We start from the raw sequence: 14,609 nt of genomic DNA on the forward strand, positions 1-14,609 counted from the left end.
GTTCAACTGAGAAAATTCGTGCTCCATGCCCTTCATATTTAAATATAATTTTATTTAATTTAAACATTCAACAAACTGTTCAAGTACTTGGCCACGACTTAATTATCGAATATTATTGTACGTTAATAGACCATTGTACACTGATTCAACTTCGCTTAAAAGTGAATTAAATTTTCGTTTGTTTAAAGCCCTGGCAGCAATAAAATTAGTTACTTTTGTCACAGTTCTCATCACATCATCCAAATTCTTTAAGCCTGATTTCGCACACAGTGTCTCCTGATGTATAATACAATAGAAACAAACCAGGGGATGACCAACATATTATTCTGTAAATCGTTTGATAAAACCAACATTATGGCAACCATATTAGGCGCACCATCAGTTGTAATCGAAAATATTTTCAATAAATCTATCTGTTTCTCACGGAAAACTTTAACAACACAGTCGCATATGTCTTTACCTGTCATGTTTTGAGGTAAATTTTCTAATTTTATCAATTCCTCGTGCATAGAATCACCGTGAACATACCTTGTAATAATAGCCAATCGAGCTGATGACGTAATATCTGTAGTTTCTTCGAAACAAATGGAAAAACAATGCATGAGTTCAAGTCTTGTTGTATTTGATTTTCTACACTAGCATTCATTGATATAACTCTGCCTTTAATAGTATTCCTACTTAATGGTAACTCTTTCATGCGCTTTACAATAGCTTCCTTATTATGAAAGTCCTCAAATAAAAATGGTGCACACTTTACGAAAGCTTCTTTAATATAATCGCCATCACTAAGTGGTTTCCCATGTTCAACAATAGTATGTGAAATTCTTGCGGCTACTAAATTTGAAGGTCCTGAAACAAATTTAATTAAAGTCCCTGATTGTGATTCTGCAAGTTTTAGATGTTGCGATATGTATTCTTTACGTTCTTCAAAGTTTTTTCTAGGAGTCATTTGTGCTTAGTTTCAAAATGTCTTCTTACATTCCAAGTTCTACTCACAGATAGGTCACCATACAATTTACAGAGAACTTTTTCGCCTCTATCAATAACACCATATTGTTCAGTCCAGGCATCTTGGAAATTTCTTCCACTTCCTTTCTGTAATAATTTTAGTTTTTTATTAGTGCTAGCTGCCATTGTAAAAGGGTTCAGAAATTAAAAAAGAGCACAATTATATACAGCGGTAATTAAGCAGTAATAATTAATAAGAACTAACAATTACTGGAAATGAATTATACACCAGTAACTCAAATTACTTAAGTGGCAGACCATGCAAGACTACCAATATTTCTTTCAGCAGGGTTGCCAGATTTATTACCGGTACATTCGTAGCAACCTTGTTACGTTTTACTCTCTATCATGCTACTAAATAGCAGCTACTTAATAGGTTTTGTTGCAATGTCATTGTAAGTTGTTACTATTTGCATTAGTTAACAAAATTTACTGAATTTATTGCAACTATAAAAATGTTTTCATTATTTACTCAGATAAATTCAGTATTTAATGCTGTGAATTATATTTTCTGTTAAAGTGGTTTTAAATATGTTTAGAATTTGTATTACTCAGTCGAGAGACTTGGAATGCATGCATGAACGAATTTCACACAGAAGTCAAATGAAAACTTTAAGTTTATATTATATAAAGCACGTATTTATAAGTTTGTGTCATATAATATAATATTGATAATAATTTTGATAAGTTTTTATAATATTATATGACTATGCAGAAATTATAATGATTAAGAAAGAAAATGTAAACTTATAGGCTAGTTACAGAATAAAATAGAAACAAGCTGTTATATACTACTTTTATGTCATCTGTGGTCTGTGTGACTATGTGACTGCCTTATTGTTATATCTCTAACTGTCTTTACTTTAACTTTACAGTTAACATTAATTTATTTGTATCACTTAATATCAGATATTCGTTTGCCGACAAATTTGTATTGATTAAAGACTGCGCCAACCGGCAACTAAACTCTGATACAATATCCAAGAGTACTTAAAGAAAATGTAGGGATCATGAGGCATGCAGTCGTGGTCCCGATTCTTATATCACTATTGGCTTCCCCCTTAATGCACGGTACGTAAGTTTTCAAACGGTAGCTCAATCCGCAGAAAGCATGACAAACTCATTTGATTGTATATAAAGAAACACATTTATTATGGCACAAAGACAAGTATACATGTTAATCAAATCCTTAATCCTAAAAGAGTCTGGGTTCCCTTTACTTAATTAATCACATACAAAACTTCTATATTATAGTCCCTTACTTGACATAAATTTCTCACTTCTATACGTACATCTACTCTCAGACTCTTACAACTAAGTTACCTAATATTATCACACATGATTACCTAATATTATCCTAATATTATATTGCATAGATACACAAGACAACTCAATATTTCTGACATGAACTTCTCTAGGGTAATACTTCTTATTCTTACTTAATCCTCCCTCCAAAATTTTAGCTAACATTTAATTATGTTCTGACAATATAACATTACTGTTCTTGAATTACACAAACATTTCGGACCTTGACCTCCTGTTCGCCTGGAGCCTAATATGCTTTCTTCTCAACCGCAGACAAAAGTGTCCAAATTGCAGACTGTTCTTATAGCACTACACGGAAGTAGCATGTTTCCTTAACTTCTGCTTCCTTACTCCACGGTTACTTTAATCCAACATTTAACATAAGAAAATCTTACGCTTACCGTTCTTGCCTTGAACTGGATATTCTGGTCTGCTTACAGTATATTCACTGATGGCAGCTTTGCTATTCCTTTGTTTCCATACGAACCAAAAACACTCATACACAGATTTGAACACTGACGTTGATCTCATCAGTGGCTCTTTCTTCTTATGGATCTGAATACATTGTAGTTGCAGCCTTGGCCCTCATAGCATACATAGCAAGGGGGGATTCTTGCTACACGTGGCGGCAAGCTCTACACAGCTCTCCGACAGGAAACTAGGTGTCGACGAAACCCGGAGACAAGAGAGCAATTCGAATCCCCGCTGAAACCTTTATACCTCAAAACAGCTCCCTCACTTGGCGGTGTCGTCACGCATACGGTAACTGCCGATTGGACGCCGTGGTCATGGACTGTTTTTACATGGCTTAAAACATGCTCTAACTTATACATATTTACTTGGCAATTTACACATGATTTTATATTCTAATTCATTTACAACTATTCTCTATTAAACTCATGGGCTATTTTAACATTGTTCAGAGCTTACACACTTGGATATTTAAATGTTCTTGGGACATTAGTCGGTAAATTTCCCATCCGGAGGCATAAGCATGTCCTTATCCACTCCTTCTGAGATAACTTAATGTTGGGTGGGAAAAAAAAGTGACTCATCATTTTTCTCCGACACAACAAAGCTGACTACAAAATAAAATAGAAATAGGCTAACTACAAAATATAATTCTTTCAATGAACCGAAGCCTACCTTCACCTTAACTGAGAGTGATCTTACACGATTTATCGCAGTTTTCTCATCAGAATACCAATATTTTTCAACATCCAAGGCATGTTACCTGAAACCTTCAAGTGTGTCAGTGACACACGTGCCATAGGTTCACAATCACTGTTCTGGGGGGGGGGGGTTAAATATGTAATTATCAGCTAAGAAGAGGATATACTCATATGTGCAACTGCAAAGCCATACTTACTCATAAGGCAGCTTGGAGCATCATTGTGGCATAAGAAGCTACAAGAGAAGAATGTCAGTAGTACATGGGAAATTAATAAGTATTATTTAAGGGAAGTAGCATCAAACTGCATACCCAGATTCCTTTGGATGAACTAAGTGGGAGTTAGATAGACTTAAAAGGTATATATATTTTCTGTATATGTGTGTGAACATTATTAAACTTGAGTAAACAATTATTATATACTTAAATTGTTTAATTTTATTTTTTATCATTTATAGCTTGATATTCTTTTTCAACAGCTCATGTGCCATATTTATAAGTGACTGTAATCCATAAGATCTGATCAGGCTGCATTCTGTGGATGTATATGATCACATTGTTATATGGACAGTAAGAAGCAGTGCAAAGTCAAATAACTAGGTGGAATAGTTTGCAGATTCTGTTATGGGTGCCATGTCAGTGAATGAATTCAAAGGGAAGTATGCCAGATATTGTGCAAACATTAGTTAGCATTTGGCATAATGTTTAGGGCCTCGCTCACTGAGTCTATAGATTGCATCGTGTAATAATAATCTAAATAATGAGACCCCCCCCTCACGACTCTGGAATGTGGAGTATGAGGAGAGATTGATACACTATCTGATTAAACATATCCAGAATCTGCTCATCCCAACTCTCACTTTAATATGAAAAGCAATAGAATGAAGTTGGTACACAATTTGTTGCTATAACTTCAGTTTTCTGGGAAAGCTTTCTGCTAGAGTTTGGTATTTCATATATGGCAGTGTGAGGACCACTGTGAGTAAAGGGTATATGCAGAACTACAAGGCTGGTGATATATCAACTGCTCAAGAGACAGCTTGTAGGTGTAGCATGGAATGAGGAGTTAGTTGGAAAAGAGATCAATGCAGCTTGGGGATATTCAAGAACTATCTAGTAATAGAAGCAATGTCTAAATATATTCGAAGGGTCAGAAGGTTAAATAAGGTAGGTGTGAAATGGATGAATGAAGAGATTATCATGCAGTACAGAGAAAAAAGGCATTATGGAAGCAGCATAAGAGAAGTGGTAATAACAATTCCATGAGGATTACAAAGACTAGACCAGGCAAAGAGGGTTATTTGGTTGGTAAGGGTAGCAAAAGTGAAGTAAAAAAATTCTAGAGAGTTCTTTTGATATGTAGCCAGCAAAAAAAAAAAAAAAAAAGGAAAGATGACATTAATTGGAGAAAATCGTATAAGGACAACTACTGCAGAACATAGAGTGGAGATACTTAATGAGCAATTCATAAAAGTCTTTCATTCTTGTGAATGTGACTTCATGAGCTGGAGAGAGCAGTTAATGATGGGGAAGGAGAGAGAGACTGACTGTAGAAAGTCAGTGTGAGCAAGATGAGTATGAAGGAATTGAGCAAACTTGATGTTAATAAGGCTGTGGGACTTCATAATATATCACCACGTATTCTGAAGGAATGTGCCAGGTAGTTGGCATCTGCCTTGATATATTTGCTTAATATGAGTCTTACACTGGGTCGAGTTCCAAAGTAGTGGAAGGAGGGCAAGATTGTGCCACTTCATAAGGGATGTGATAGAACTCAGGCATCAAATTTATAGGCCTATCTGTGTGTCAGGTGTTGTGGTTAAATTGTTGGAGAAGCTGGTGAGAACAAGGATCCAGAAGTGGGTTGACAAAAATGGAATTATCTCTGATGGACAGCATGAATTTGCTAAGGAGGTCATGTTTTAGTAATATACTTACTTATTACAATAAGGTAACAGCTTCCTTAGACAGAGGAGAGGGATACACAGTAGTATGCTTAGATTTTGCAAAGGCTTTTGATAGATTACCACATGATAAGTTGATAGTCAAACTAGAGCATATGGGGTTGGATATTAGATTAGGGCATTGTTAGGAGACTGGCTATCTGATAGGTTTCAGCAAGTTGTGTATGGGGGGAACAATATCCAGAAAGAGGAAAGTCACTAGTGGTGTGCTTCAGAGGTGTTTTTAGGGCCATTGATGTTTAACCTGCATGTTTATGATAATGCTGAAGATTTGGATGGGGATATTCAGTTGTTTGTAGCCGATGCAAAGTTGGGATGAACTATGAAGAGTAGAGAAGATGTTGTTGCCTTACAAGACTTGAATAAATTGAATGAATGGGTACGGGAATGGAGATGCAAGTTCAATATTGCAAAATGTAACGTTTTAAAATTTGGAAAACAAAAATGGGATAGAGAATTTATGCTTCATGGAGATATATTGTTGGAGGTGGATGAAATAAGAGATATTGGAGTGATAGTGGATATGGATCTGAAATTTAGGGGACACTTTGCCAAAATTGTGAGGACAACACAAAGAATTCTGGGAATGATGCAGAGGACACTGACTTGTAGAAGTTAGGAGATTCTTTTTCCATTGTATAAGACTTTGATTAGGCCAAACATGGACTAGTGTACACAGATTTGGTCACTTGGTTTCCAAAAGGATGAAGAGATGTTGAAAAAGGTGCAGAGATGAGTTACTAAGGTAGTTTCTTTCTGATCTCTGTAATGTCGAATATGAGGAAAGGTTGAGAAGATGCAATTTACAGAGTCTAGTGGACTAGTGTACACAGATTTGGTCACTTGGTTTCCAAAAGGATGAAGAGATGTTGAAAAAGGTGCAGAGATGAGTTACTAAGGTAGTTTCTTTCTGATCTCTGTAATGTCGAATATGAGGAAAGGTTGAGAAGATGCAATTTACAGAGTCTAGTGGATAGGAGGAAGAGGGGTGATATGATAGAGACCTACAAGTTAGTAAGGGGTTGTTCTAGGAACAATGTTGGAGAGGTTTTACAGCAAACGGTGGGAGATCAGGGGAGAAAAAGAGGACATCTCTGGAAGCTGTATAAGGAGGATGTGAGCATGAGAAGCAGGTTTTTGCATGCAGAGTTGTGAATGATTGGAATGCCTTGCTTGAGAGTGTGGTGTCTGCAGATAATTTGAATGTGTTTAAAGCACAGTATGATAAGCTGTGTGTATGATAAAAGGACCTCCTAGATGAGTCTTTGACTCCATGGGGGTCTTGGGATAATAATAATTATTATTATCCCAATAATGTATATTGTATATTATACAATAATGTATAATCTCTCCTCATACTACACATTATTATGTGGAGTATGAGGAAATATTGATACACTGTCTGATCAAAAATATCCAGAATCTGCTCATCCCAACTCTCACTTTAATATGAAAGGCAATAGTATGAAGTTGGTCCACCCTTTGTTGCTATTACTTCAGTCTTCTGGGAAAGCTTTCTGCTAGAGTTTGTTATACTTGAAATTCTTTGAAAAAGCTTAAATGAGGCGGTATCTGAATGTATCCCTAGTGTTTGAAAAATTAATAGGTTGGAAGTGAAATGGATGTGCAACCTTATTAAAGAAGTGATCCACAAAAAAGATGATATGGAAAGAGTATTGTGAGAATAAGAGCGAGAGGAATTATGAAATATATAAAGCTCAGGCCAGAAAAGTAACAAGTATTGTGAAGAAAGCTAAATCGGAGCATGAAACAAAATTGGCCATGCACGCTAAAGGCAATCCAAAAGGATTTTAGCTGTTTTTTAGAGAAACTTGTGACATGAAATTAAGAATTATCAACATGTTTGCACAAGAAGATTATTCAATATATTGCCAGATATCTCAGTTTGAAAATAACAAACCATCAGTGGCTTGACAGGAAACAGTCTTTTACAAGGTAGAATACAAACAGTTGATCATTTAAAATTAGAACGAGCCGCATGATGTTACATTGCTAATCATGATATCATTTCACTGACGAAATGTAAACATAAAAGTGCAAATTACATGTATAAGTTCACAATGTCATACAAAAAACTTAATTTATAAAATCTTATTAAAGATATCATTAGATAGATGTAGTATCTAGAGGTTACTACAAAAAAAAAAAAAAAAATATATATATATATTAATGTGTTATTTGGATCAGACTTTCCCATATTTTTGACAAGGATATGCAGTCATTTCGGTTCAAGTTAGGGCATTGAAGTAAGGCCTCAGTACTCTCTTTGAATAGGCATTCAAATTTATATCAGCATCTGTGTAGAAGGCGAGTTTTAGACCAGAGAATGTTGTGGTTTGTCTCTGTTCCGTGTTGTACTAATCCAGACTTATCAGATTTGTTGTGAAGAATATAAGATTGATGTTCTTGTATTCTTTTTTCTATAGAGCATCCGGTTTGTCCAAAGTAAGAAAGATGGCAGTCACATGGAGCTAGGTATACACCAGGAAGAGACATAGTAGAGCATATATCTTTAGACGATGGGAAATAGGTGGATATTTTATTGATAGGAATATAAGTAGCTGTAAGATCGTATTTCTTCAGAATTCTTGAAATTGGTTCTGAAATTCTGGAGAGATATGGAATTTCAGAACTAATTGTTATCCTCCTCTGTATCCTTTCGACAGTTAATTTATCCCCTTCAAATCCTGGGGACAAAATTTGAGAACAATAGTCTAAGTGTGGTTTGATCAGGGTCTTATACAATATCTCTGCAGATCAGCGTCCTTCTCACTATTGCAGCATTCCTCTGAGTTACCTTCACCAACTTTGCAATATGTTCCCTGAATTTCAGGTTTCTATCAATCATTACCCACAGATCTCTTGTCTTCCCTACTTTCTCCAGTACAGCTCCTCCAAGCAAGTATGCAGCCTCCCATTGATGTATCCCCAACTTCAAGACTTTACATTTTGCTGCATTAAACCAATACCCCATTTATTTGTCCATCTATATAGTTTATTCAAATCCTCTTGCAGAGCTGCCACATCTGCACTATTACTAATAACTTCCCAGCTTCACATCATCTGCAAACAACTAAATATTCTCCCTGCAACCCACTGACAATGTTATTGATATAAAGGTGAAACGATAGAGGTCCTAGTACTGAGCACTGTGGACCCCCTACTTGTAACCTTCTTCCTCCTTGATATTGTCCTTCCCCCATACACAACTCTCTAATACCTATCAAATAGCCAGTCCTGAATCCAGTTCACTAACCTGACATCTAATCTCATGTGATGCCACTTAAATATCTGCTTATCATGTGGCACTCTGTCAAATGCTTTTGCAAAATCCAAAAAAATGGCACTATATGCCTTTCCCCTCATCAACAGCTCTTTTCACTTTATTATAAAAGGCAATCATATTACTCAAGAAAGATCACCCCTTACCAAATCCACGTTGACTCTCGCAGATAACATTACTCTCATCTGCCCAATGCTATATGTTGTACCTCACTAATTTCTCCAGGATCTTACCTGATGAAACACAAACTGGCCTATAATTAGACACTACCGCCCTTATGCAATGGCACTATCTTACCTTCCTTCTATCTTTGGATACCTTTCCCATAGCGAGACTTTCATTGATAATCAATCTCAGCAGAGCTGTCAGTTCTTTAGGACATTCTCTCAACACTTGTGGATACCATTCAGTCCCACAGCTTTACTGACATCCAGAGTACTCAGTATTTGGAAGACACTCTCCTTGCACCTCTGAACCTCGATCCTGCCTTGTTCCTCTAGTATTAAAACCTACTTCTCCCGGATGAAATACTCCAACGATACCAAAGGAATGCACCACCCTTGTATGATAATTCCATCATACAAGGGTGGTGCAAAACCTTATGTGTTTAATTACTGACCTATCAGTATCTCTGGTGTGAAAGTTGGTAAGAACTCGCATACAGAAATGGGTAGACAAACATGCTATACTCTGCAAGGGATAGCATGAGTTTACTAAAGGAAGGTCATGTTTTAGCAATTTGCTCATATTTTATAACAATGTGATATGGCCGAGTTGGATAAAGGGAATGGATACAATTTGATAATGTTGGATATTTTTCTAAGGCATTTGATAGGATACCACACGAAAGGCTGTTGCATAAACTTAGAATACGGGATTACAATATAAATTCTTGACTTGGATCAGGGATTGGTTGACAGACAAATATCAAATATTGATATACAGTGGGTGTGAATCTGACAAATTTAAGGTGACCAGTTGTGTACCTCAGGGTTCAGTCCTTAGGCTATTATTGTTCAATCTATACATTAATGACATCATGCAGGATCTAACATCAGATGTGCAATTGCTTGCCAATAATGCAAAGATAGGCAGGGCGTTCAGGGATGCTACTGATATTCATCACTTAGAAAATGATTTGAATATGCTGGAAATTTGGACAAACAAAAATAGTTGTCAATTTAATGTTAGTAAGTGTAATGTTATGCACTTTGGCATGATTAGAGTTCCAGCAGCATATATTAGCAGGGTTATTCTACTAGAAACTGAAGAGGCAATGGATTTTGGCATATTGATGGATAGGAATTTAAAGTTCAAAGGTCACATAGCAAAAGTTGCAAATATAACTCAGAAGATAATTTCTATGCTGAAGCGAACCTTGACATATAAGGATAAGGAAGTCATTTTGCCTCTTTATAAGGCTTTGATAAGACCATACCTGGATTATTGTGTGCAGATTTGGTCTCCCAAGTTCCAAGGGGATAAAGAAGCTGTGGAAAGGGTGTAAATAAGAGTTTCAAAGATACTATCCAGATTATGGGATTTAGATTATGAGGACAGATTGTGAGTATGTGGATTGCAGACTCTATAAACTTTTGAATGTGTGTTATATGGAAGGTGGAGAAAGAACACAGGGGCATCCATGGAAGTTAAATTTATTTGTTGTCAAGAAAGGGGTAAGAGAGCTAGGTTTTTCTCCCATAGAGCAGTGAGTGAGTGGATAGTTTTCCTTTAGGGGTAGTGAGTGCATCTAGTGTGAATGAATTTAAGGGAAGGTATGATAGCTGGTTTGGGTGATTTATAACCTCTCTCGATGAGTCCTTGACTCCCCTGGAGATCTCAGATAATACTACTACTACTACTAATAATAATAATATTGCTACAGTAATTCTCTTCCATTCTTCAGAAGAGTATTGAGGTTGGTCACTAATTATAAATTGTATATTTAGTTTAATCCTTTATCCAAGAGTAAGCAAAGAAAGTTTGCACCTGAAGTATCTTCAGGACTGGGGAAACTCATGGCAAAGGTGGACTAAGTTCTCATCACTTTCCTTAGTATCCCATAATGCAAAGCACATCTCCTTATGGACACGTATACTGCTATGCATTATGGGAAGGGTCACTACCCAGACTGGTTTCTCTGTATTAAGTGCAGGGTTACCTTTTCAAGTGAGCGACCCGAAAAATCAAAACTCAGCGTTGTTCCCCTCAGTAAGGCTAACCCTGTCACTGAGGTGAAATCTCAGCATTTGGCTCTACCAAGACCCCCGAGTAGAACTGTTCATATTTCATCTGAGGGGGGTAACAGTAACAGCCATGCCTCAGTTAACTTCATGGGCTACAGCATTGCCATCCATTACCCCTCTACCTGGGTAACAGCAACAGCCGAGCCTCGGTTATAACTTCATTGGCATCCATCACCCAAGCTTCCAACCGGTTTTGATCCTTAGGGGTTTTGTCAGTGAGAGCCAGATCCAGAGGTGATACCAAGGTTGAAGTGATGCAGAATTCATATTTCCATATGCCAGTTACCAAAAGGTGTCACACCTTATTATTAAATTACTCTGGATTAGAGAAAGATGTTGGAACTTTTTTTCCATTTGGTTAGCCTATAAATTATATATTTAGTTTAATCCTTTATCCAAGTGTAAGCAAACAAACCTGACTTATCTTCAGGACTGGGGCAACTCGTGGCAAAGGTAAGTGTAAGCAAACAATGTTTGCGCCTGAAGTATCTTCAGGACTGGGGCAACTCAGTTCAAACTAAGTTCTCATCACTTTCCTTAGGATTAAACTAAATGTATAATTTATAGTCTAACCAAGTAGGAAAAAACTTCCAACATCTTTCTCTAATCTAGAGTAATTTAATAATAAGGTGTGATGACCAGGGGCATGCCGGCCTAGTGTGCAACGCACACAGGTGCCAGGATAATAAAGGAGCCAAAGAATATATTTCGTATTTTATTTTTACTCACTGATACGTTTTTATAGGGATATAGGGGTGGCAACTAAAGTTTTGCATACAGGCCCCGGACACTACTGGCATGCCACTGGTGATGACACCTTTTGGCAACTGACATATGGAAATATGAGTTCTGCATTGCTTCAACCTTGATATCACCTCTTGGTCTGGCTCCCACTGAAGAGACCTCAATAAAGGTCGAAACTGGTCTGGATAGCGACCCCTTCCCATAATGCATATCAGTATACATGTCCACAAGGAGATATGCTTTGCATTATGGGATACTAGGGAAACTGATGAGAACTTAGTCCACCTTTGTCGCGAGTTGCCCCAGTCCTGAAGATAATACTTCAGGTGCAAACTTTGTTTGCTTACACTTGGATAAAGGATTAAACTAAATATATAGTTGGTCACTGATTTTGGATGATTCAGCCTGGCTTGCAATGGGGGGTTGATATTAGGGCATTGTGCAGGCCGGTCAAGTTTTTCAACATCCATCTCATCAAACCATTCCTCCACAGACCTTGCTTTGTGGATGGTCATTGTTGTGTCATTGATGGTCATAGATACATGAAAGACCTTCACTGAATTATTATCATAAAGTTGGAATCACAGAATTGTTTAGAATGTCATTATAGGCTGTAGCATTAAGATTTTCCCATCACTGGAACTAGGAGACCCAGCCCAAACAATGATAAACAGCTGCGGGCCATGATTCCTCCTCCTCCACTAAAGTTCACAGTTTGTGCAACATATTCAAGTAGGTAGCATCCTCCTGGCATCTTCCAAACCCATACTCATCCATTTGACTCCAAATGATAAAGTATGTTCATTACTCCTGAGAGCATGTGTTTCCACTGCTTCAGAATCCAATGGTGGTGAGCTTTATATACCTCTGCCTGATGCTTGGCATTGCCTTTGTAATATAAAGTTTGTGTGTAGCTGTATGACCATGGAAACCCATGTTCTTCAACTCCCAATGAATAGTTATGGTGCTTGCATTGATTGCAGAGGCAATTCTGAACTTGGTAGCAAGTACTTCAACCTAGGACAGGCAATTTTTTATGTGCTGTAGGACTCACTTATCTTGTTGTTGATTTTATGGCTTTACACTTCACAATAACATCAATTGCAGTTGACTGAAGTAGCTGTAGCAGGGCAGAAATTTCCTGAACTGAGTTGCTGCAAAGTTGGCATCCTATAATAATGCCATGTTGAATGTCACTGAGCTCTTTAGTATGACTCATTTTACTGCTGATGTTTGTCTATGAAGATTGTACGACTCTTTGCTTCCTTTGTATACCATATCCACTACTAAGAAGTGGTGTCTGGATATTTTTGATCAGACAATGTATAAGATGGTGAGAGGAACTGTCAAATAGATACAGGAGAATTATTGCACAGGGTAATAGGCAATGAGAGAATGAAGGTCACTGTGGAAACTGCTTATGAAAGCAGTTTCCACAGTTTTCAGGTTATGAAAGTATAAAGGTGAAAAGAAGATATTTTGCATGACAAATAGTGTATGAATGGAATGCATTGCTAGAGTTGGTGGTGAATTCTCTAATGCTACATTTCTTCAAGGCATGATACAATAGTTATTGTGGTCTGGGAGTATTTGACCTCATACAATGAGTGTTCAGACTCCATGGAGACCTGGATATAATACTGATATATTTGAATTATTACATTTTCAGAAAAGCAGCAATTTTTTTTCCAAGGATCAATACTGGGTTGTGGGCTATACTTTGGGAATCACCATGTTAAAGGATAGGTAATATAGAATGTAATTTAATGTAGATAATATATTAAACTATATAGAAATATTAAAATTTTTTAATATTTCTATATAGTTTCCAGAAATAATGTTTCATATTTCAAAATCTCCCATCATGGAAGGTTGGGTGGCATAATAGGATTTGTAAATAGTTGTATAATTTTATTTTATTATTTTTTTTTAATTGCAGTTTATTATAATCCAGTATTCCATAAATTTAATTTTTTTATAGTTAAAATTAATGATTCTTTTTTCTTTTCTTATAAACAGCCAGCAAATTTGGCATTGAAGGTAAGAAAAATGATTTCTAATGAAGTTAAATAAATTATGAAATCATTGTAGTGAGTTCTTTTACTGGGTCAGAAAGTAAATTATTCTCAAAAAGAAATTATATTCTTGTTTTTATCCTCTACCCATGTGTGAGAAAAAAAAGAAAAAAAAAAGTGAGCCATGTATCTTTATGACTGGTTTATTTATATGACCGTTAACTTCACATCAAATTATGACAGTAATGTATACCTCCTTTTGAACATATTCTAGTATTCCTTCAGAGCCTGATTGGGAAGATACTTCATATGCAAAGTGTTATAATTTATTCCACTTATGTTAAGGATCAAAATAAGAATAGCTTTTTCTTGTCAAGAATCATTTGCTTAAATTATTCAACAGAAAAATTTCATTCATGCACATGGAACTTAAAAAATATACTACTTAATCATTTTCAGAGGCTAAACATCAATTAATATTCTCTGTGATTATTTACCACTTGGTGATAATAAATTTGGTATTTTATTTAATGTCAAGTATATTCCAGTTCAGTTCAGTAATGTCCAGGCACAGTTTGATCTTTTTGCATAAGAGAGAAAGAGAGTATAGACCTTCTGCAATAAGTTCTTTGACTCTGTGGTCAGATGTTAATAATGATGATAATATTATTCCTGTGATTTAGTTTCTAAATTTGTAAACTGCTCTAACTTGTATATGATTTTTATTCTTAAGGATTACCTTCTGAAATGCAATCAGCAAATTGATGATATTGTAACTCTAGTCAGAGGAAAATTGGATGCAGGAAAAAGAATAACTCTTAGTGCTTTAATTGTTATAGATGTCCATGGTAT

General features: G+C 36.2%; 1 protein-coding gene across 1 annotated transcript in view; it reads left to right on the forward strand.

Annotated features, from left to right (window-relative positions):
• The window catches only part of LOC150108079 (dynein axonemal heavy chain 3-like), a 1,881,116-nt gene that overhangs the window by 349,880 nt on the left and 1,516,627 nt on the right, over nt 1-14,609 (forward strand). The window contains exon 19 of the mRNA XM_090415945.1: nt 14,491-14,605. Within this exon, the coding sequence (XP_090272071.1) occupies nt 14,491-14,605 (115 nt within the window). The remainder of the gene's footprint in view (nt 1-14,490; nt 14,606-14,609) is intronic.

This window comes from Typopeltis vanoorti, chromosome 3 (assembly GCF_054136105.1).
Source record: "Typopeltis vanoorti isolate ZY-2024b chromosome 3, IOZ_Tvanoo_1.0, whole genome shotgun sequence".
NCBI lineage: Eukaryota > Metazoa > Arthropoda > Arachnida > Uropygi > Thelyphonidae > Typopeltis > Typopeltis vanoorti.